Source organism: Bos indicus, chromosome 20, assembly GCF_029378745.1.
Source record: "Bos indicus isolate NIAB-ARS_2022 breed Sahiwal x Tharparkar chromosome 20, NIAB-ARS_B.indTharparkar_mat_pri_1.0, whole genome shotgun sequence".
NCBI lineage: Eukaryota > Metazoa > Chordata > Mammalia > Artiodactyla > Bovidae > Bos > Bos indicus.
In genome coordinates, this window is record NC_091779.1 from 26097668 (window position 1) to 26122584 (window position 24917).

Consider the following 24917-nt stretch of genomic DNA (forward strand, 5'->3'; position numbering starts at 1 on the left):
TTATAATTCACTGGAGAGCTTGAGTATTATTCAGCAGACAGAGATAGGAGATTTTTATCCAGGGAAATGTCATGATCTGAACTTTACATGGGAAAAGTAATTCAGATGAGTGATGGATGGAGATAGGGGACAACAGAGACAAGGAGGCTAGAGAAGGAGATTCGCCTCATTCACCACACAACCTGATAGACCAGGGTTTGGCTGCACGCCTCAGACAGCCTTCTCAGGCCTCAAAACAATGCTTCAGCCCTCAGATTTAAGGCTCCTAGGAAACGGCCATAAAATGTGTAGTAAAAAGAAAGATAAATAATATTCCTAAAATTTAATTAATTTCCCCCTTTCATTTTGCCTGGTTTAATGTCATGCTACACTCTTGATGGGAACAATCTAGACATTGTTCCATTAGTATATTTCACTTTTATATCAAGCCTCACAATTTACTGGTTTTATTTAGGGTAATGCACTTGTATATGGCATATTTATATCATTCTCATTTATTATTAAAAGCAATGTTATGTTTAGGTATTGAGGATCAATAAGACCTCCATAATGTTTATACCATCATATCTTTTATGGCAAGCTCAGAGTGAGTGCTTCAGGTTTGTTTTTATAGGTGGTTTTTTAAAAGGTGATTTTATAGCCTTTACTCTGTCTTGGATAAAAATTTGGTTTGCAAAAGTTCCTTGACTATGTTTGCAAAAGTCTTAATGGGACCACACAGAGAAACGGGAGAAATTGTGAGTAACTATTTAGGGTTGATGTTTTCGTCATTTGCATTGCATTTTCCTAATGTATACTAATTGTCGTATGGAAACTTTAACACAAGTTTTAAAATTTATTTTCCTCCTTCCCTTCCTTCCTTCCTTCCTTTTTTTTTGGGGGAGGAGAAAATTACTTCCAGAAATGGTTCATATCTTTGAGACTACCTTCCAATAACTGCAATTGCTACATGAAAAATCTATGACTGCAGAAAGTAGGCCATAATACTCGACCTTGATCAAGTGAATAACTGTAATTAATATAACAAACAGGAACTCACAAGGTATAATTAGAATGTAAATTTTGGGGGGCCCATGATCCCTGTAAAACTTATTTAGGGTTAAATTCTTCTACTCCCACTGGATGGACAGATAAATGTCTTATGGCTTTTCTTATTTTTAGTTTTAAAATATCTATTTTTTTAAAAAGCTCTATATTTTAATTTAGGCTGTACAACATGAAATTGCTGTATTTGTAAGTAAAAAATGATCAAATGGCTTGAGGAGAATGGATACGTGTATATGTATGACTGGGTCCTTTTGCCGTGTTCCTGAAACTGTCACAACATTGTTAATCAGCTGTACTCAATTAAATCTTCTCTCCTCCTCCTTTTAAGGGAGGAGAGAAGCATGTAGTTGAGGAAGGGGCATGATTGGCTGTTTCTTTGTTTCTCTGCTCCTGCCCCTTAGATTGCCAATTGTAATTTCATGGACACAGGGAGGGAAGATAAATAAATAAAGGGCACCGAAATTCTACTGGTGCCGATCCAAGATGGATCAGGTTCTAATAACAGGTATTACCTTTTTAGTGGGCTCTTTGGAGATCTCCCTTCACCTGCATCCTCGCCTGAGTGAACACATCTCACTACCGTGATCCTAGGAATTGGGGATAGTGTCAGCTGTTCTGTGCAGAGGCTTCCACTCACTTCCAGACGGTTCTATGGACAGGAGCAAACAGGACTCCATGACAAGTTATGAGAAACATACGTTCTTTGTACTGATAACTTTAGGTGTGAGGCCAATCCTAGCATCGTGACTTGCTTGTCAGCAGCCAGACAGCTATCTTGCCCTTTAGTGTAGGAGTCAGGCACTCAGCAATTGTGTGTCCCAGCCTTCCCAAGCTCACTGTATGATCCTACCAAAGCCTTTCTCACCAGGCTCTTTCTATAGAGAAACCCTCTTCACAAATTTGGCCAACTCTATTTTTAGTGCGTTTATATCCTTGATATGGATGAGGAGTCTGAGTCCCATATCTAGCTCTTAAATTTTCAGTTTTGCAACTTCTTCTGGGTAATACCTCTCAAAATTCATTTTTGTAGCTGCCCCTTTCAGGAATGGAGAGATAGGGAAGCTAAGTAAGGGGGAGGGAAAATTTCAGAAGCAAATTCTGCGAATCTTAGGGCAGGATTGGGTGCTTCAAATGAAAAGGGAAAAAAAACTAAAGTAAAAAAAAAAAAAACCTATTTAAATTATGTTAGCAACCAACCAAGAGAAAAAATGATTGTTAAAGCAAATTGTTAATGTTTTTAGAGAGAATTACTGTAAGACCACATGAAAGAAAACATACTTTTTAGTATACATTTCTTTGAAATGAAAGTATCTTTTTAAATCATTATGAATGAATTTCTTATCTGACTGCACTAAAGGAAGATCAAACTTTGAAGAACATTTAAATATGTTGTACTTAAAGCCCTATTAAATAGATTTTGGCAAAAGTGATGGCTTAGTGAATGTCCTTCTCAAACTCTTTTGTTTAGAGAATTACTTATGAAACTAGTCATTAATACAGCTTAAGCCAACATAGAAAAAGGTTAGAAATCACTGAAGTATAAACACGAAAACCCAACATATAAATAATATACTTAGAAGACTATTAAAATGCCAGCTAATGAAAAAGTCTCATTAAAATGTTCACCTATCAGAGAAAAATGCAAAAATGCATTCAGTATGATACACACACTTAGTCAACAGGTGCTCAGTAAAGGGCCACTAAAAAAGCCCAGCAAAGCACTGGGCTGACCACTGACAAGGATAAAAAGAGATATAAAGGCTTCAGTCTTGAGGTCCCTGTAATCTGGAGCATGCAGTAAGCACAGACACACACATCTCACATATCAACACAATAATTCATTAGTCCATGGTTTCTCAACTTTAACCTGTTAAAAATTATGTGGATTGCTTACTTAAACTGTAGGCTCTGTAGCCTCACTCTCAGACATTCTGATTTTTTAAAGTCTGGGGTACAATCCAAGTACCTCTGGTATTCAGAAGTGGGAATTCCACGAGCCACACTCGGAGAAACATTGTTATACAGAAGCTCCACGAAGGCAGTGGCCAGGTCTGTCTATTTTTTCATGATTATCCAAGCCCTCACACAGAGCCTGGTACATAGTAAACCCTCAGGAGAAACCTCCAAACAAAGGAATGAATGAGTCTGGCTAAACTCCACCATGAACGATGCAAGCAAAATATGACATAAAAACTCAGCAACTTAAGTAGCTCCTCCCTCAGTAGGAAGCAGGTTCCCTTGAGTGAAATCTGAAGGTGCTACAAATGACTCGGTGCACAGGGCTGCATTCTGAAACCTTTCTCTTTGTGGACTGGGGTCCTGGAACCGAGGAAATGTGACCTGATTCTTCTCAGCAAGTTTCTGTCCCTTCCATTCACTGGTAGCATCTGGACCCCAGGGTTCACCCCCATTCCTCTGAATGGAGCCACTGTTCCCTCCCAGAGAGACATATAACTCCTCGAAGCCCACACTGGCAGGCTGGAATTCAAATGGTGCTTGACAGAACAGCTCTTCTATTGGGATCTTACTACGGAAATGTAAAATTAATTATAGCTCTCATAGATGGAAACTTCAGAACTGCAGCAGAGTTCCTTGAGCATATAAGCAATTGATTGTTAGCTGTTTACAAAACTGAGTTGCAGACACCAATCCTCACTGAAGCAGTGATTATTCCTCTAAAATAGCCTTGTAGGTTTTCTTCCTAAAGTTGTGGAGCAACTTCAAACATGTCACAGCTGCACTAATTTCCACAAATAGCTACAAAGAAATAAAATTTTTACAGTGTAATAGATAAATGTAAAAGTAAAATCAAATATTCAGATGACCCCAAAATACTACAGATTTTAAAAATACTCCATTTTTTCCCCAAGGGCCCCTGGTGGCTCAGACGGTAAAGAATCTGCCTGCAATGCAAAAGACCCAGGTTCGATTGGGTCAGGAAAATCCCCTGGAGAAGGAAATGGCTACCCATTCCAATATTCTTGCCAGGAGAACTCCATGGACAGAGGAGCCTGGCAGGTTACAGTCCATAGGGTCACAAAAGAGTCAGACACAACTTAGCGACTAACACAAAAATACTCCAAGACTGTCATTAATTTTTGGAAAGAAAGGATGGATAAGAAGATAAAACAGGATGGATAAAACAAGTGGAAGGGAGAAAGCTCATTGTTGGGAACGTGGTAAGAGAGGGGAGAGCTGTGATCAGCAGTTTAAATTCAGGTATGTCAGAGCAGGCAATTTTATATGGAATAAAAAATTCATCCTGAATTTTAGCTTTATTGATGAATTTGTATTCTGAATATAATCTTATTAAAAATCTCTGCATATGTATCTTGAGGACAACAGAAATCAAAACATGAAGTCACATACCTGTGTCTGTTTAGGACCAATATCCATTCTTTTAAGAAGGTCATTTAAAAAAGCTGTAACACTTTCCCAGGGATAAATGCTGTTAGAACCATCCAGCACGATGACTATGTCTAGCTGAGTGCTACATTCTGCAAGAAAAAGAGTCAATCATGCAAATTTGGCATCTATCTTTAGAGGAATATGAAATGGTTTCATGGTTGAAAGAAGCTCATTTAAAAAGATGATGTTCTTCAGGGCTTCCCTGGTGGTCCAGTGGTTAAGAATCTGCCTTGCAATGCAGGGGCCAGGTTCGATCCCTGGTCGGGAAGATCCCACATGCCACAGAGCAGCTAAGCCAATGAGCCAAAACTACTGAGCCTACATGCTGCAACTACTGAAGCTTGCCCGCCTAGAGCCCACCCACCACAACTAGGGAGTACTCCCACGTGCCACAGCTGGAGAGAGCCCACATGCAGCAACCAAGACCCAGCACAGTCAAAAATGAATAAATAAAAAACACATAAATCTTTTTTTAAAAAGATGATATTCTACAAAATGGACACATTTCTTTTAAAACCAGAAAAAAAGAGTTTTTTAGATAAAAAGTAAAGGTGATAAATATTCACTGCATTCAGTAACAATTGGTTTGGGATTCACATCAAGTAAACTACATCTCTACTTAATTTTAATTAACACTGTATGAGTTATCTTTGGAAATTTTTTTCAATATTAATTCTGTATACAGTTCTCATTCCATGTGTATTTCAAATGAGTTTATCTTCCTCAAAGAAATTCACCCTTTAAATAAAAACAATGTGACAGCTTTAGCTCTGATGATTAAATATGACTCTGTAAAGGTTACTTACACTAATATCAGTTCCAAAAATAGCAGTGAGGTTTGGTTATATATTGGCAAAGCAAACATTTACCTAAATTGGTAATGCTGGTAGCCAAGAAAATACTTCAAGCTTTTTGGTATGCTCCTGTGTATACATATATCTCATCCATTGCTTACGCTTTTTAAACATTGCAAAAACACTGCATAAAATCTGTACCTTGTACAGGGGCAATGGAGTTCACGACTTGAAATGTGGGGCTGACATCAGAACAGATTCCAGTTGTGTAATGCAAATGTCCACATCGATAGGCATACAAGGGCCCACATGCCTTTTAAAAAATTTAAAAAATTAAAACCATTAGATTAAAAATTACATAACAGATTTTTATGAAGATTTATGATCACAGAATTCCTAGTTCATTAACCATCATTACTCTTCCTTTTCTTACCAGAAACCCTCCTTTTGGGTTGGTGACTAAAGTTGATCCAAATGTCATGTTCTCCTTTACTTCCGTGACATTGGGAATTGATGTATTAACTAAAAATAGAAGAAACTTTTATGAGAGTGGAAAACAAAGTAAAATTAAGTGACTTCGCATAAAAACCTTCTGTTTGCTTTGTTCATATCATAGGACATTCTTCTTTTGGTTCAACTAAATAATCTTCGAAGTATTATTAAGGAGTATAATAAACAAGCGAAGGCAGAAAACTGGCTTTTGTCTCCGAAGCTTTGTCTGGGTCACTGTCTCAAATACTTTTGCTGAACTGTAAAAGAATGCACGACTATCAGGGCAATCAGAACACGGGACAGCCTTTCACACATTTTTTGCTAATTAAATTATAATATTTAGTCTCATAATGTAGATACGAAGTAAATTTACACACTCATCTTATATGTTATATCTACATGTTAAAAATGACCAATGACAAAACGATTTCTGGCAAGAAGAAGGAAAATGGGTAGAAGAACAGAAAAGAAAACTCAAACACAAGATTTTAACCATTATATTCATCATCACAGGGACATTAACAGGGTTACAAAGAAAACCAAAGCAAGATTAGAGCAGTGGTCAGGATGTTTGGATAAAGACATAATGAAGGGACTACATTTGACATTACAAATAAGAACATTGGGCCCTAAAGCATGCAAACCTGGGCAAAAAGAAGTTCCACTCACATTAAAATAGGAAAAAAAAAAAAGATTAGACAGGAAAGGCAAAAACTTCTAAAACCCTGCTTAGCAGAGTGTTAGAATATTTAAAAGTGGCAAAACTCAAGTTCGAGAAAGACTCGTCTCACTGTTCATGCCTATAATTTTTTCTTACTGTAAGTTTACATGGGAAATGGAGGCAGAGATTGATTCCTGAATGGTCACAGTGACCTCTTAGTCTGAACACAGCCTTTGTCTTGGAATCCAGTCTGGTTTGCTTTGAAAGCATCTGGGACTGGTCTTGAATAACCTGGATTAGAGGTTTTAATACTAGGGTTGAGCATTCCTGGGATGTTAGGAACTATAGCAGAAACTTTCCTATTGTTCTTAATGTAGCCAGTCCCCATGTTACTGTTGAAACTCTATTCCAGTTTCCAATAACGGAGGAGTAGCTTCTATCAGAACAACCCTTTGTAAACAACAACTATAAATTTTAGGAAAAGGAAAAAAAAATGGAACAATCATCCCAAGGCATTGGAAAACAAAGCAAACCAGGCAGAAACTGGAAGAGTCTACACTCGTAAGAGGAGATTAGCACTAGATGAGTTTCCTGTTTTTGTGTTTGTTTGTTTTCCCCAAGGGAAGGCCTGAGCCAGTGGCTAAACCTCAAATAGGATGCACAGTCTTCCTGTCTAAAAGGAACAGAGGACGGAGAATGGGGCAGTGACAGTAATGTCAAGTGAAGGGGGAGTATTTTGGAAAGGAAGCCACAAAAGCAGAGTTTCAATATACACAGATATATTCTTTCCAAATACCTAAATGACCTGAATTGTACATGTGCAGAGTAAACGTCACACAGCCCAGCTAAAAAATTAGAAGAATTGAGTAGAGATTTTAAGGGCTTCCCACTGCTGTTTGGAAATTGACTTCAGCCAAGTAACTGCCTGCTAAAACAAAAAGTTAAGACTTTCCAAAGACACATAACAAGATCTAGAATCTCCACACTTATAATTCAAAAGTTTAATCCAGGATACAATCCAAAGTCACTAAACAGAAGAAGAAACAGGAAAACGTAACCTAACTCCAAGAGAAAGGTAATAAATGGAAAGTGACGTTGAGATATTCCAGATGTTGGAATTATCAAGTGAGGCTATTAAAGCAGCTATTAAAGCTATGGTCTTGAATATTAAAAAAAAAAAGTTCATAATGAACAAGCAGGAATTTGAAAAAAACTGAAAAATACAGTATCTTAAGAAAACCTGCAGAGGTTGAGTCATTTCCAAGGCACTTAATACTGTACAGAACACTGACAGGGTTCTAATTCCTACACAGCTGTAGCAGGAATTTTCTAGTCATGTTCTATCTATGATATTTCTATCAAATATGTATATTTCAATATAAATTTACCTTGTGCTATTCTCTTTTTTAAAAAATTAAATTTCTCTATTACAATTTCCTTGTGTGCTATTTTCTTTAAAAAATACTAAGTTAAATTTTGTGGAGTAAATGTGATGAATAGGTTTATTTAGAAAATTTCTTTTGTGTTACTGCTGAGTTTACAAAGGATTCTGGACAATGGAGGCAGTTAAAAGTTACAGAACTAGTAAGACCTTCTCAGTCTATGGCTATTCTATGATGAATTTCTAAAGCAAATGAAAGGCAGAAGGAATAGAAATACGTGAATGATAAAAACTGAAGAATTTTTATAGATGACTTCTGGTATTTTCTTGAGTTGGTTGAAATTTACTTTCAGTGTGAATGCTGGGCATAGTTTAGGGTCAGACTTTAACATTTTGACTTTACTTACCTGGGAGATCCAACTTTATGCAAGGTAATGATTCACTTCGCCCAACTGGACATTTATAGACATCTCCAGTTCTGTTCTTGGGTTGGCCAACTAAAGGAGACCCAATAAGCACCCTGGAAGTTAAAAGAATCAATTAACATTTTTGAATAATGAGAAACATTTTATTTTTGTTACTGTATGACTAGTTCTAAGATGACTGACAGTAGCTCCATAGACATAATTAGAATAGTCATCCTCAGTAATTTAATGTTATTTAAAATAAGCAGAGTGTCTTCTCCAAATTGCAGATTGATTTAATAAAAAAAAAACAATAAAATACATAGGAGAGAGACTTGAGAATATTTTATTTTCTTGTATCATGTTACTTTAATATATTTTTTATTTGGGGGATGAAAGCATAATTATTGGTTAAGCCTGCTGCTGTGTTAGTTTACAAAACACACATGGAAGTATAAATGACTTTTTCCCAAGGGAAACTGATAATTTCACAGAGAAGTCAGGAAAAAGAAACATTAGATCATCAGATTTAATGTTAGTATATGCTTAGTTTGTAAGTACTTAGAAAATAAAGATAGTTATGAGACAGGTTAAAACCACTTATTTTTTTAGACAGAAATATGAAAACATTCTAACAATAATTAATGGAAAAGTATAATCATGATTTATTTTAGTGCTAGTGAAAGCCATTTAACAAGGTCCCCTATAATATCTTCAGGAATACAATGGATGAATGTAGTTGAATGTTAAAATACTTGTTGGGATCCACAGCCGCTCATTCATTGCTTGGGGTTGACTTAGACTATATCTTTGTTAATGACTTAAGTGAAGACACAGAAAGCATAAAAGTATTCTTCAAGTAAATCAGTATACCTATGTGGGCATTCAGAAGTGTCCTAACATTCTGGAACAAGAAATTTAAACTAGTAAAATTTAATAAGAACCTATGTAAATAACTTCACTTATCTTGTGTACTATTATCTACATCAGAACAGAATGTGAGAAACCTGATTTAATAAAAGTTCATGTGAAAAAGTCATGGAAGATTTAGTTGACAGCGAGAAAACAGGAGCCAATAGTGTATTTTAGAGCCAACAAGGCTAACGTGACCTTAGGCTGCAGTGCTAGAAATAGATGCCCTGGTCGAGGAAAGTGATAGCCCCTCTGTGCTCTGCACTGTCGGGACATGTCTGGAATCTCCAAATTAAGAGAGACATAGGCACAATGGAATGTATTTAGGAGGCTATGATTTAGATAGTTCAGAGCTTGGTAATTTTGTCAGACCAGAGATGCTCAAGGGAAAGTTGGGGAGGTTTAGTGTGGAGAAAAAATATCTGAAGGAGAACTGAAAGGTTGTAAAGGGCTGTAGGTGGATTGGGCATGCCTTTTTAAATTTTTCAAAATTTGAAAGTTTGCCATATATAAAAGGGAAGGGATTTTTAATAGAAATGAGTTTTACAACAATTGTAAATATTGAATTGTTGAACAGAATCCCTAAAACATGGCTGTGATATAATGCCTTTGCAAAGCCATTTCTGATATACATAAATAACCATAAAAATGTTCAAACCCTTTAACACATAATTTTTACTTCTGGGAATCTATCCTAAAAAATGAACTAAATTAGGGGAAACAAGCTTGATACATAAATTATAATGCTTATAGGGTATATATAACCATGAAAGATTAAAAGAAATGTGATCAACAGCAAGATTAATTAATTACTGTAAGGCCATTCCATAGAATATTGTGCAGTCATGAAAAGAACAATAGTTAATAAGACTGCATGGTAGGATAAAAATTATAATCTAATTTAAAATAAAAACCTACCTAATTTATTGAAAACTTATGACAACTTGAAGCAAAAGATACCAAATTATATTCAATGTACTTATAAAAGCAATGGTAATAATAGTCTGGATTTATTGAATTTATACCATTCTAAGTGCAGACTGGTTCCAAATGGGAAAAGGAGTACGTCAAGGCTGTATATTGTCACCCTGCTTATTTAACTTATCTGCAGAGTACATCATGAGAAACGCTGGACTGGAAGAAGCATAAGCTGGAATCAAGATTGCCGGGAGAAATATCAGTAACCTCAGATATGCAGATGACACCACCCTTATGGCAGAAAGTGAAGAGGAACTCAAAAGCCTCTTGATGAAAGTGAAAGTGGAAAGTGAAAAAGTTGGCTTAAAGCTCAGCATTCAGAAAACGAAGATCGCGGCATCCGGTCCCATCACTTCATGGGAAATAGATGGGGAAACAGTGGAAACAGTGGCAGACTTTATTTTTTTGGGCTCCAAAATCACTGCAGATGGTGACTGCAGCCATGAAATTAAAAGATGCTTACTCCTTGGAAGGAAAGTTATGACCAACCTAGATAGCATATTCAAAAGCAGAGACATTCCTTTGCCAACAAAGGTCCATCTAGTCAAGGCTGTGGTTTTTCCAGTGGTCATGTATGGATGTGAGAGTTGGACTGTGAAGAAGGCTGAGTGCCAAAGAATTGATGCTTTTGAACTGTGGTGTTGGAGAAGACTCTTGAGAGTCCCTTGGACTGCAAGGAGATCCAACCAGTCCATTCTGAAGGAGATCAGCCCTGGGATTTCTCTGGAGGGAATGATGCTGAAGCTGAAACTCCAGTACTTTGGCCACCTTACTTTGACTCATTGGAAAAGACTCTGACGCTGGGAGGGATTGGGGGCAGGAGGAGAAGGGGACGACAGAGGATGAGATGGCTGGATGGCATCACTGACTCGATGGACGTGAGTCTGGGTGAACTCCGGGAGATGGTGATGGACAGGGAGGCCTGGCGTGCTGCGATTCATGGGGTTGCAAAGAGTTGGACACGACTGAACGACTGAACTGACTAACTGAACTAAGTGCTCTCTATGTCTTAAGTAGTTTAATCTCCAGAAAATATAGCATGAACTTTGGTACTAGACTTCCTGAGTTCAAATCATGGTTTTACCCTTTACTTAGCTGTATGGTTTAGGACAAGCCAGTTTTATTCTCTATGCCTTAGTTCCTTCATCTGTAAAATGGAAATAGTAAGAGTAGCTACCTAACACAATCATCAAAAGCATGAAATGATTTACTATATATAAAATGTTTAAAACAGTATGTGGCTCATAGCATGTGCTAAGTGTTGGGTTTTTTATTATCACTATATATATTTTCAGATGATGGAACAACATTATCTATGTAGAACACAGATTCAAAGGAAGTACACCAAAAAACAAATTATATTAAGGAAGTTATGATTAAATTTTAGGGAATTACCCCCTCCCCCCCCAATATTTGCAAAAACTTTTGTAATGTGATTTATTAAACTAGTTTTATAGTTAAAAATAGTTTGGAGAAAAGTAGTAATGTGTTATGAAAGTATTTAAGTTGAAACTAGATAGATTAATTAATGTTTACAAAGAACATCCTACATGCTCAGCATTAACATTAATGCCAGGCCCTCAGAATACAAAATAGATAAAACACCATTTTTTAGGTGGCTTAAAACTTAGCAGAGGAGCAAATCTACAGATGTAGGGTCATTCCATAGAATACTGTGTACTGATAAGGGTTACTTCTGTGGCATCTGGGCCCAGTCTTGTGAGGAACATCTCAGAAACCACATGGAAAATATATGAGCATGCCAGGAGCATGGCTGAGGTCCTGAGAGTAAATGCTACCAACTCACTAGAGGACAGAGCAAAAAGACGCTGAAGGCTAACATATAGGGGGAAGTAACACAGGATTTTAAGAAACAGAGGAAGAAAATCGGTAGGAGAGATCAGAGAGGGAAAGAGAGAACCCGAAAACAGTGACATCACAAAAACCAAAGAAGGCAAGACTATCAAGAACGGGAGCCGTAAGTGTCGAGCAGACTTCATTTTAAGTAACTTGGCTAAAAATGAAGGAGAAGGGCCATATTAATAAACTTGGGCTTCTTTTCTCAAGCAAACCATTCAGGGTTTGAGGGGAGTTTAAATTCATTCTGGAGGAAACCTGGATATGGTACAATAACAGTATCCAAGGGTTTGTAAGTCTGGTATATGGTTTGGAATTTTGTGTTCCTTGGGACGCGATTTTGTCCCTCCTTGTCCTTCATTAAGGCAGAATCTATTTTTCCTCCTGTTGAAATTGAGATTTGCTTGATTAAAAAGAATGCAGCAGATATGACACTGTGACTTCTGAGGATAGGCCTTAGGAGATATTGCAGACTCTATCTCACCATTTTTTGGAAATCTGAGACCACCTTGCCATGAAGAAGCCTCGTCTAGCCTAAGGGAGGATGAGAGGCCACGCGGAGGAGAAGTGATGCTAGAGCAGACAGCAGAAACTCCAATCGGGGAATTAAACCACCAGCATGTTAATAACAGAGGCAGGAGGGAAGAGTGGTCACGGATAGCTCAGGCAAACGTGTGGAAACAGGAGCATGAGGCCTGAACACGGAAGGTGATGAGGAAGTAGGGGTGATTGGAAAACAGCACAAAGCTTCCTTATAACCTGCAGCAGGCAACTGGACTTTGAAGGGAAGGTTCTGGAGTTTATATTTGAACTCTAGGGCAGTAGAAAGCCCCTAGAGTCTGATGATAATTGGAAATAATCTGATATAACAACTGGAGCCACGGCCTATTGTGTATTCTGGATAAGGCAAGACTAGAGTGTGAGAACTCAGCAAGTGGTAGAGTGTAGCAATAGGTCAGGACTGAGACAGGGAATTTGAGAGTCAGGATCAGTGATACCGAACGGGTAAGCAGGACACAGGACATAAAACAATTTTGTGTATTTTTCTAGGAGCTATTTGTTCTGACACCAAGCATGCAACTCTGGAAAGAACATAGATCTCACCACTTAATCCTAAGAAAGCCTCACTTTTCCCAGGCTGCATATAAATGACAAGAGCCTAGAAAAATACCAGCCTAGAGTTTACGGAATTTCAGGAATCTTCAGCATTCTCAAGCCGCATTATCTTCCTCTATTTTTTTCTCATAGCACTTAGCACATTCTGACATTCAATCTACCTGCTTATTAGTTTATTATTTATGTTTTGTTTGTCCCTCCCCAGCAGAATGTAAGCTCCACAATACCAGGAATTTTCATCTATTCATTCACTCATATATCTTGAGTGACTGAAACAGTGCCAGGTAGAAAATAGACATTCAATAAATATGTATTAAATGAATACATTATGACTGTATCAAATGCTGTAAGAATGTGAATAAGGAAGACCTGGTCACTCATATGGCCAACTAAAAGGTCCTAATTGTGAAGATTTAAAAAAATTTTTTTAGAGGCTGGATATTTTGCTTAAGCAGAATGCCACCTGGGCCTTTAGGTGTCACAGGAAGCACTTCCATGGGTCAAGATTCCAGAAAATCTGTGTTGTTATAAAAGAGAACTGGCTTAAGGAAGAATGCTGGGTTCCACATCCTGGCCCTGTCACACTTGTGTTAAACCTTTGGCAATTCATTCTCTGAGTCCCAGTTTCCTGTCTAGAAAATGAAGATGTTAACAGTCATATTCACTCAAACACACAGGGTCAGTATGAAGACCCAAAGCACAGTTTCATGAACTATGGACATGGTAACTTTAAATTTTAATGCAAGTTTGCTTCAACTCATTAAATTTATATTAAATTTCTGCTTTTTATATGACATTATGGCAATGATTTGTCTGAAGATTAAGAGGATTAAAGAATGTTCTGGATCTCATGTCAGAGAAACACCTGATAAACTCAAAGATCATCAAATTGAGAGAAACACCTCTTCTCCACGAAGAAGCTCCCAATATAATAAAATTTAATAAACTGAGAAATGTTTGCTATTCAAAATAGTCATTCTTGTCATATGACTGTTCTCATATTTATTTGAAAGGTAGCTGTCCTCGGACTGCTGTTTCATATTTATATATTTTTCTTCTTTAAAAGATAGTTTCCTGGAGATTGTTTCATGTTTACATTATTTCTTTTCATCTAACTCTTTCTTGATCTCCAAGCCAAAGTCTTTATCGGAGTACCAAGTACCTCCTGCCAGCCATTAAAAAAAAAAAAAATCAACAACAGAGTAAGTGTTTGGTCATCTTAGAGAATGAAGTTATACAGTGGCCCCATGAGCTGCTGTGTTTTCGGACATGAAAGGTAGTGGGTAGAAATGAGGTGAACCAAAGAAATGACAAGTTTGGCAAAGAGGAAATTTTAACTTCAAAAGATATTATTAAGACTTAAAAATAAATATTATATTAAAATCTATAAGAGAAAATTTTATAGAACTGTTTGTCTTTTTACCCCAAGCTTGAATAGGCTTGGAAACAAAGAATCAGTCATCTGAGCCCACTAGTAAACCTTACCTGGCACGAAGTAGGGTCCTTTAGGAAAAAGGCAGGCAGCCAATACATTTTGATATATATTGGGTTGGGGATTGGCTAGGGAAGTATTTTCATCATGAGAATCTACTTTGAAAAGACAGGCCAACTGAAGTTTAGCAGTCTTCAACCTTTTTGGCACCAGGGACCAGTTTTAAGGGAGACAATTTTTCCAAAGACCAGGGTGGTGGTAAGGGGATGGTTTCAGTATGATTCTCATAAGGAGCCGTCACCTAGAACCCTTGGATACACAGTTCACAGCAGCGTTCACACTCCTATGAGAATCTAATGACGCTGATCTGACAGGAGGTGGAGTTCAGGTAGTAACTGGAACGTGGGGGACTACAAATGCAGATGAAGTTTTGCTGGCTCACCGCTCACCCACTGATCATCTCCTGCTGTGCGACCCAGTTCATACCAGAAGGTTGGGGACCCCTGGTTTAGATAGCACTCAAAGGAGTGGGAGCACATGCTGGAAGGAAGGAAGCAAAGAGCAACTGAGAATGGAAAACCCATATCAACATCTCATTTTTTCTCATCTGTCTGAGACCTTGCCATACTAGTGATCACCACTAACTCTGGAAGGCTTCTGCAATGCTAAGCACATTGGCTTTTCTTCTCTTCAAAGCAAAACTATTAAACCAATTGTACTTTTTGTGACATTTTCTAAACCACAGTGCAACTATTTGGATGCTCCAGCTCAGGCTAATCATAATAAACAATGGCTGGATTTAATCAGAGGTATAATGTGTTCTGCTACTGAGAAAACATGTGATTTCTGAGCCAAAGATATAAAGGTTACACTCCACAGGAAACTTCTGAAAGGTGAAGGGAGATAGGCTGCCTTTTCTGTTAGTTTTTCATGCTTTCCAAAGATATAAAGTAATGCTTTTCAAATATACAGACTGCACGTGTTATGGACCAACAACCAACTTAGGCACACTTGATGTAAGATGGATCAGGATGATTTTTTAAAAAAATCTGAGGTTGCAAAGTTGCCAAACATGACCAGTAGATATGATTTATGCTGGTGCCCATCTCTGGAGAAAATAACAAAATCCGTGTTCTCCCAAATATGTCAGTTATTTTATAGTTCATTTCTTAAAATGTCTGCATCCTATCTGATTTTATAAACACTTAAGAATATCCAAACATACTACTAAAATTTATTTTGCATGACCAGTGCCTGGATATTTTTAGAATGGTATGTTGCTATCATGTCATCCTTAAAGATTTGAATATTTAGATATTTTTTCGGTTGAATTTAGTTCAGTTGCTCAGTCATGTCCAACTCTTTGTGACCCCATGGACTGCAGCACGCCAGGCCTCCCTGTCCATCACCAACTCCCAGAGTTTACTCAAACTCATGTCCATTGAGTTGGTGATGCCATCCAACCATCTCATCCTCTGTCGTCCCTTTCTCCTCCCGCCTTCGATCTTTCCCAGCATCAGGGTCTTTTCCAGTGAGTCAGTTCTTCGCATCAGGTGGCCAAAGGACTGGAGTTTCAGCTTCAGCATCAGTCCTTCCAATGAATATTCAGGACTGATTTCCTTTAGGATGGACTGGTTGGATCTCCTTGCAGTCCAAGGGACTCTCAAGAGTCTTCTCCAATACCACAGTTTAAAAGCATCAATTGTTCGGTGCTCAGTTTTCTTTATAGTCCAAGTCTCACATCCATATATGACTACTGGAAAAACCATAGCCTTGACTAGATGGACCTTTGTTGGCAAAGTAATGTCTCTGCTTTTTAATATGCTGTGTAGGTTGGTCATAACTGTTCTTCCAAGGAGTAAGCTTAGATATTTGTAGTTCATTTAATTTTAAATTCAATTGGCCACACTGTTTGTTTCCCTGATTTTCACACTTTTTCCATAAAATCATTGTAAGCATGGAATGTCAGAATAGAATTAAAATATCTGATATCCATATATATGTTCAAATGCTCATGAGCTTTCATTCACGTTAAAATGTAAAGTCTAAAACTATGGAGACAGTTATTATCAACTTTTACTTTTATAATAGAGCTCTAATAAGAGTAACAGCCCTAGATAGTGAGCGGAGACTTGAGTTCTATTTTTCCCTAAATAGCTATATTTCCCTAGGGGAGTTACTTTAAAAACAAACTTTATTGAAGTATGAATTACCACTTTAATGTATACGAATCGATGGGTTTGGGGATAAGAAGGAGCAATGGCTGCGCTTTGCTGGAGCAGCAGTGAAGAGATATCTCACGCCCAAGGTAAGAGAAACGCAAGTAAGATGGTAGGTGTTCCAAGAGGGCATCAGAGGGCAAACACACTGAAACCATACTCACAGAAAACTAGTCAATCTAATCACACTAGGATCACAGCCTTGTCTAACTCAATGAAACTAAGCCATGCCCGTGGGGCAACCCAAGATGGGCGGGTCATGGTGGAGAGATCTGACAGAAAGTGGTCCACTGGAGAAGGAAATGGCAAACCACTTCAGTATTCTTGCCTTGAGAACCCCATGAACAGTATGAAAAGGCAAAATGATAGGATACTGAAAGAGAAACTCCCCAGGTCAGTAGGTGCCCAATATGCTACTGGAGACCAGGGGAGAAATAACTCCAGAAAGAATGAAGGGATGGAGCCAAAGCAAAAAGAATACCCAGCTGTGGATGTGACTGGTGATAGAAGCAAGGTCTGATGCTGTAAAGAGCAATATTGCATAGGAACCTGGAATATCAGGTCCATGAATCAAGGCAAATTGGAAGTGGTCAAACAAGAGATGGCAAGAGTGAATGTCGACATTCTAGGAATCAGCGAACTGAAATGGACTGGAATGGGTGAATGTAACTCAGATGACCATTATATCTACTACTGCGGGCAGGAATCCCTCAGAAGAAATGGAGTGGTCATCATGATCAACAAAAGAGTCCGAAATGCAGTACTTGGATGCAATCTCAAAAACGACAGAATGATCTCTGTTCATTTCCAAGGCAAACCATTCAATATCACAGTAATCCAAGTCTATGCCCCAACCAGTAATGCTGAAGAAGCTGAAGTTGACCGGTTCTATGAAGACCTACAAGACCTTTTAGAACTAACACCCAAAAAAGATGTCCTTTTCATTATAGGGGACTGGAATGCAAAAGTAGGAAGTCAAGAAACACCTGGAGTAACAGGCAAATTTGGCCTTGGAATACGGAATGAAGCAGGGCAAAGACTAATAGAGTTTTGCCAAGAAAATGCACTGGTCATAACAAACACCCTCTTCCAAAAACACAAGAGAAGACTCTACACATGGACATCACCAGATGGTCAACTTACCAAAATCAGATTGATTATATTCTTTGCAGCCAAAGATGGAGAAGCTCTATACAATCAGCCAAAACAAGACCAGGAGCTGACTGTGGCTCAGACCATGAACTCCTTATTGCCAAATTCAGACTTAAATTGAAAAAAGTAGGGAAAACCACTAGACCATTCAGGTATGACCTAAATCAAATCCCTTATGATTATACAGTGGAAGTGAGAAATAGATTTAAGGGCCTAGATATGATAGATAGAGTGCCTGATGAACTATGGAATGAGGTTCATGACATTGTAAACGAGACAGGGATCAAGACCATTCCCATAGAAAAGAAATGCAAAAAAGCAAAATGGCTGTCTGGGGAGGCCTTACAAATAGCTGTGAAAAGAAGAGAAGCGAAAAGCAAAGGAGAAAAGGAAAGATATAAACATCTGAATGCAGAGTTCCAAAGAATAGCAAGAAGAGATAAGAAAGCCTTCTTCAGCAATCAATGTAAACAAATAGACGAAAACAACAGAATGGGAAAGACTAGGGATCTCTTCAAGAAAATCAGAGATACCAAAGGAACATTTCATGCAAAGATGAGCTCGATAAAGGACAGAAATGGTATGGACATAACAGAAGCAGAAGATATTAATAAGAGATGGCAAGAATACACAGAAGAACTGTACAAAAAAGATCTTCACGACCCAGATAATCACGATGGTGTGATCACTGACCTAGAGCCAGACATCCTGGAATGTGAAGTCAAGTGGGCCTTAGAAAGAAAGCATCACTACAAACAAAGCTAGTGGAGGTGATGGAATTCCAGTGGAGCTATTCCAAATCCTGAAAGATGATGCTGTGAAAGTGCTGCACTCAATATGCCAGCACATTTGGAAAACTCAGCAGTGGCCACAGGACTGGGAAAGGTCAGTTTTCATTCCAATCCCAAAGAAAGGCAATGCCAAAGAATGCTCAAACTACCACACAATTGCACTCATCTCACACGCTAGTAAAGTAATGCTCAAATTCTCCAAGCCAGCCTTCAGCAATATGTGAACCGTGAACTTCCTGATGTTCAAGCTGGTTTTAGAAAAGGCAGAAGAACCAGAGATCAAATTGCCAACATCCACTGGATCATGGAAAAAGCAAGAGAGTTCCAGAAAAACATCTATTTCTGCTTTATTGACTATGCCAAAGCCTTTGACTGTGTGGATCACAACTAACTGTGGGAAATTCTGAAAGAGATGGGAATACCAGACCACCTGATCTGCCTCTTGAGAAACTTGTATGCAGGTCAGGAAGCAACAGTTAGAACTGGACATGGAACAACAGACTGGTTCCAAATAGGAAAAGGAGTACGTCAAGGCTGTATATTGTCACCCTGCTTATTTAACTTCCATGCAGAGTACATCATGAGAAATGCTGGGCTGGAAGAAGCACAAGCTGGAATCAAGATTGCCGGGAGAAATATCAGTAACCTGAGGTATGTAGATGACACCACCCTTATGGCAGAAAGTGAAGAGGAACTCAGAAGCCTCTTGATGAAAGTGAAAGTGGAGAGTGAAAAAGTTGGCTTAAAGCTCAACATTCAGAAAACGAAGATCATGGCATCCGGTCCCATCACTTCATGGGAAATAGATGGGGAAACAATGGAAACAGTGGCAGACTTTATTTTTTTGGGCTCCAAAATCACTGCAGATGGTGACTACAGCCATGAAATTAAAAGACGTTTACTCCTTGGAAGGAAAGTTATGACCAACCTAGATTGCATATTCAAAAGCAGAGACATTACTTTGCCAACAAAGGTTCATCTAGTCAAGGCTATGGTTTTTCCTGTGGTCATGTATGGATGTGAGAGTTGGACTGTGAAGAAGGCTGAGTGCTGAAGAATTGATGCTTTTGAACTGTGGTGTGGAGAAGACTCTTGAGAGTCCCTTGGACTGCAAGGAGATCCAACCAGTCCATTCTGAAGGAGATCAGCCCTGGGATTTCTTTGGAAGGAATGATGCTAAAGCTGAAACTCCAGTCCTTTGGCCACCTCATGCGAAGGGTTGACTCATTGGAAAAGACTCTGATGCTGGGAGGGATTGGGGCAGGAGGAGAAGGGGCCGACAGAGAATGAGATGGCTGGATGGCATCACTGACTCGATGGACTCGAGTCTGGGTGAACTCCGGGAGTTGGTGATGGACAGGGAGGCCTGGCGTGCTGCGATTCATGGGGTCGCAAAGAGTCGGACATGACTGATCGACTGATCTGATCTTATCTGATATACCAGTAAATCTATCACCACAATCTATACCATAAACATATCCATTACTTCCAAAAGTTTACTCATGCCCTCTTTAGTAGTAATAGTTATTATTACTATTATTTTGTGATAAGAACACCTAACAAAAAAATCTACATTCTAAGCAAAATTTTAAGTATAAAATACAGTATTGTTAACTATCTGGAGAAGGAAATGGCAACCTATTCCAGTATTCTTGCCTGTAAAATCCCATGAGCAGAGGTGAGGTGCCTGGTGGGCTACAGTCCATGAGGTTGCAAAGAATCAGACACGACTGAGGAACTAACACAGACTGTTAACGATAGGTGCTGTGCTGTATAGTGAATCTCCAGGACTTATTCATTTTGCTTCACTGAAGCTTGTACCCTTTGATTAATGCTTTCCTGTTTTGCCCTTGTTTGAACCCCTGGTAACCACCATTCCGTCCTCTGCTTTTATGAGCTCGATTATTTTAGGTTCCTCATATAAGTGGGATCATGCCATATTTGTGCTTCATCTGGCTTATTTCACTTAGTAAAACATCCTTCAGGTTCATCCATATTTTCTTAAATAGAAAGATTTTCTTCTTATTTAAGGCAGAATAATACTCTACTATATATGCAAAACATTAAAAAAAAATCTATTCATCTGTCAATGGACATTTAAATTCCTTTCAAGTTGTGCTTTTTGTGAATAATGCTGCAATGAATATGTGAATGCAGATATCTCTTCAAGATCTTGATTTTCATTCCTTTGAATATTTACCCAGAACTGGGTGAAGAAGTGAAGTCACTCAGTCTTGTCCGACTCTTTGTGACCCCATGGACTGTAGCCTACAAGGCTCCTCTGTCCATGGAGTTTTCCAGGCAAGAGTACTGGAGTGGGTTGCCATTCCCTTCTCCAGGGGATCTTCCTAACCTAGGGATCTAATCTAGGTCTCCTGCATTGCACGCAAATTCTTTACCAACTGTACCAGCAGGGAAGCCCTTTTATACAAGCTCCACTTAAAAAAACTCACTAAAAATTATATTAACTACAAAGCAAAAGACCTCTAATATTAATTTTGTATAGTTTTCAAAAGATAAATATGCTTTAAAAAATCATACTAAAGTGAACTTAACCAACATTAAGGGGCTTAAAATTATATAAAATTCAGTGAGGTTCATTATAAATAATAGACTAAATTCAATAGGTAAGTAAAGTACTAAAAATATAAGCCTCATGTTATATTATGGAAGTGATACTAATCCTCAAGATAGCATCTCACATGCTTCCATATACCTCCTGTTGAATTTCAGCTAGACTAAAATGCGGACAAAGAACTCTTGCCAGAATAACATAACAAAACAATGACTATTTTGAATAAGGCCCTTCTTTGAAGTCAACCCAGGTTTCAACAGAATCACTAACCACAGCTCTTAATATTGCCAAGGATTTTTTCCTTTTTCAATTTCTATTACCAAATGATTAGACTACATTTCCTACCCTCAATGATTCATTCTAAGTTTCATTCATAAAACGAACTGTAACCAAATCATATTTTCCATTACCTTGTAAGAAAACTAAACAACAAGAAAACCCATTGACTTACCATTTCCCTTCTTCGTTTTCATATTGTTGGACAGTATATCCAAACATGTCCTCCACTGGGCCGCTGAAAGTCATTGAGTTTTTCACATCAATATTGAATGACACACAGAAGCGCAGAACAACTTTAAGAGAGGAAACAAACATCCAGTTACATAGAGTTAACTACAATTCCATTATGTTTTGAATTATTAAGGCATTCTTGAGGTTACCATTCAAAGCTGGTGCTTATTACAAAGAGCAATGACACTCAAAGAATGGGAACAACCAGAAAGGTCTGCAAAGGTCTGTATTACTGACTGGAAATCAACCTAAAGTATTAACATTCAAACACATTCCATAGTAATTTAGTATCTGTACCATTCCCAGAACCAAAGATTTCAAAATGCGTGGGAAGGAGCTGGCAGAAACTCATATGACTAACGCAGTCACAGATAGTTTTCCAGTAGTTATCCCTAGATCAAACCGTGGCCACTAAGGAAATGTAAACAGCTTCATTTTCACGTTTTGACTACAGAGGATACAAGCATCACCATTTAAAGCCTCGAAAGAGGGAGCTTTCTCATTGCTGCTTCAAAAAGGAAGGCAAGCCAACTGTTTCCACCCAGAGATGGCCTCCTATGCAGGCTTGAGGTTTGCTCTGCTTCCATCTCTGAATCAAGCAGGATGGGGAAGCTTATACACTGAGGTCTCCTTATTATGTTGGTAGTGATAGCCTCACAGATGGAGAGGCTAAATATGTTGAGATTAAATTAGATGATTCATCTAAAGAGTTTACTCAATGCCTGGTACATACTACATATTCAATGAAGGTTGCTGCTGCTGCTGCTAAGTCACTTCAGTCGTGTCCAACTCTGTGTGACCCCATAGACGGCAGCCCACCAGGCTCCCCTGTCCCTGGGATTCTCCAGGCAAGAACACTGGAGTGGGTTGCCATTTCCTTCTCCAATGCATGAAAGTGAAAAGTGAAAGGGAAGTCACTCAGTCGTGTCCGACTCTTAGCGACCCCATGGACTGCAGCCTACCAGACTCCTCTGTCCATGGAATTTTCCAGGCAAGAGTACTGGAGTGGGGTCAATGAAGGTTAAACCTCTTCAATTTTTTTTTTGCGTTTGTTTGTTTGAAGTTCAGGTAATCTTTTATTGGTGAGGTTCTTTTCTAAAAGGGTTCTACTGCTGCTACTGCAAAGTCGCTACAGACGTGTCCGACTCTGTGTGACTCCATGGAATGGAGCCCATCAGGCGCCTCTGTCCATGGGATTTTCCAGGCAAGAATACTGGAGTGCCCTCCTCCAGGGGATCTTCTTGACCCAGGGATCAAACACACATCTCTATGTCTCCTGCATTGGTAGGCAATTTCTTTGCCACTAGCACCACGTGGGTAGCCCTAAAAGGGTTCTTCAGTTCTGTTGCTGAGTCCCGCCTGACTCTTTGCGACCCCATGGACTGCAGCAGGCCAGGTTTCTGGGTGGTGCCAAATTCTCTCAAATGAATGGTGTCAAATTCCATCTTTGGTACTGGTTTTTAAAGCATACTTGTAAAGTTCCAAAGAATTCCCCTCCTAGATGTAACTAAAAATTCTTCCCGAAGAATATGCTGTTATAAAATCACACAGCATCATAAGGTGTATTGAGATGATTAAACTCACTCTTTTGTGTTTTACAGCTACATGTAAACAGAAAAAATTTTATTTCTTATTCACCGTATACTCTTCCATAAATATAACATAAATTCAGACTCTAATTCATTCCAGGCTCTAATTTATAACTTTCAAATTTTGGTAACAATATTAAATGCTTATTTGATGCAGAAAATTGTAGATAACTTAGAGAAAATTATTCTTCATAAAAAGATATTCTGTATACTTTTATTTATAAAGTCTTCTTTTGATCTCCTGACCTAGAAGATCTCCTCACTTCAATATATTAAGGGCTTAACTATTAAGCCCTCTTATTTAAAAAAAAAAATCCCTCACAGAAATAATTATTAAATACTACCTACATTGTAAGTACAATGTAGTGAGATTTTTTTTAAAAGTACTTAAAGGTAGGGACTCTTTTTCATCTTTCTTAACCTTGTACACAAGGCTCCTTGTACACAAATGGGCAATAACATATTCATAGAATGAAAGATAACATATTGAAGGAGAAAATGTGCCAGTTGTCAATAGATATGGACTGGAACTATTTCATCTTAGTTAAGGAAGACTTTATGGAGATGGAAATTTTCAAGTTAGATTTTTAAGGATAGGGACAGATATAGCTTGGCAGTGAGATGAAAATGTGTCCCAAGGATTTGAGAGAGTCTCTGCAAGAAATAAGATACAGGACGGGACAAATATGGTTACAAGATCACAGAGGGAGATTTGCCTGGCTGGTGTGGAAGATGCAGGAAAAGAATGGATGGGTAGCACAGGTCCACTTATGTACATTTCCTGTTCATTCTTCAAGGATGATGGCGAACAGCTGGTTACCATCTTCTGCATAATGGCTTTTCATGTATTTGAAGACAGTTTCAAACACTGTTCACTCTGCTCCAAACTAAATAGTACGTGTTCCAACTCTTTTCTCACAGTTTTTTTGAACACTTTCAACAGATTATTTTTGATATGAGAGACACAAAAAATAGTTCTCTAAACAGCAGGATTTCTCAGCTTTGACACTATTGACATTCTGGCTCAGAAAATACTTTGTTATGAGGGCCTGCCTGTGCAGGGTAGGGTATTTGACAGCATCCCTGGTCCCTGGCCGTACGATGTTAGTAGTTCGCCCTGAGTCGTGAAGATCAAAAATGTCTCCAGACACATGTGCAAAATCACTGTACTATAGATAAGGAGTAGAAAACCACTACCAATGATTTTATCAAAGAAGGTGCCTGAAAACCAATTGTAGTCTGCCGACCAGCGGCTACTGCATCATGTGGGAGCTTGTGAGGGATCTAGAATCTCAGGCCCTCTCCAGATTTCCTGAATCAGAATCTACATCCCAACAAATTCCCCAGAAAAACAGACTTCTGTTAAGGTCTGAGAAGTATGGGTCTGTAGCACGGTACCCCTCTTTCATAATGTTGATGCAGGTAACAGAATTTACCTAAATTAAAACTACTCATCATCCTTTAGGAATACAAAGGGAAAAGGATTTCCTTTAATTAAGGTCAACCTAATTAAAGAAATTAATTTAAGAGGTCAACCCCTTTTGAAAGATTTTCCCTGAAGTTCATCATCTTCAGTATATGTGTGCATGAGTGCTAGGT

General features: G+C 38.4%; 1 protein-coding gene across 3 annotated transcripts in view; it reads right to left on the minus strand.

Annotated features, from left to right (window-relative positions):
* Positions 1-24917, minus strand: part of ITGA1 (integrin subunit alpha 1) — a 182045-nt gene that overhangs the window by 94206 nt on the left and 62922 nt on the right. For all 3 annotated transcript variants that reach the window (XM_070774687.1, XM_019982758.2, XM_070774688.1), the window contains exons 2-6: positions 21671-21791; positions 8191-8303; positions 5683-5771; positions 5451-5562; positions 4417-4544 (exon numbers count right to left, since the gene is read on the minus strand). In XM_070774687.1, the coding sequence (XP_070630788.1) occupies positions 4417-4544; positions 5451-5562; positions 5683-5771; positions 8191-8303; positions 21671-21791 (563 nt within the window). The remainder of the gene's footprint in view (positions 1-4416; positions 4545-5450; positions 5563-5682; positions 5772-8190; positions 8304-21670; positions 21792-24917) is intronic.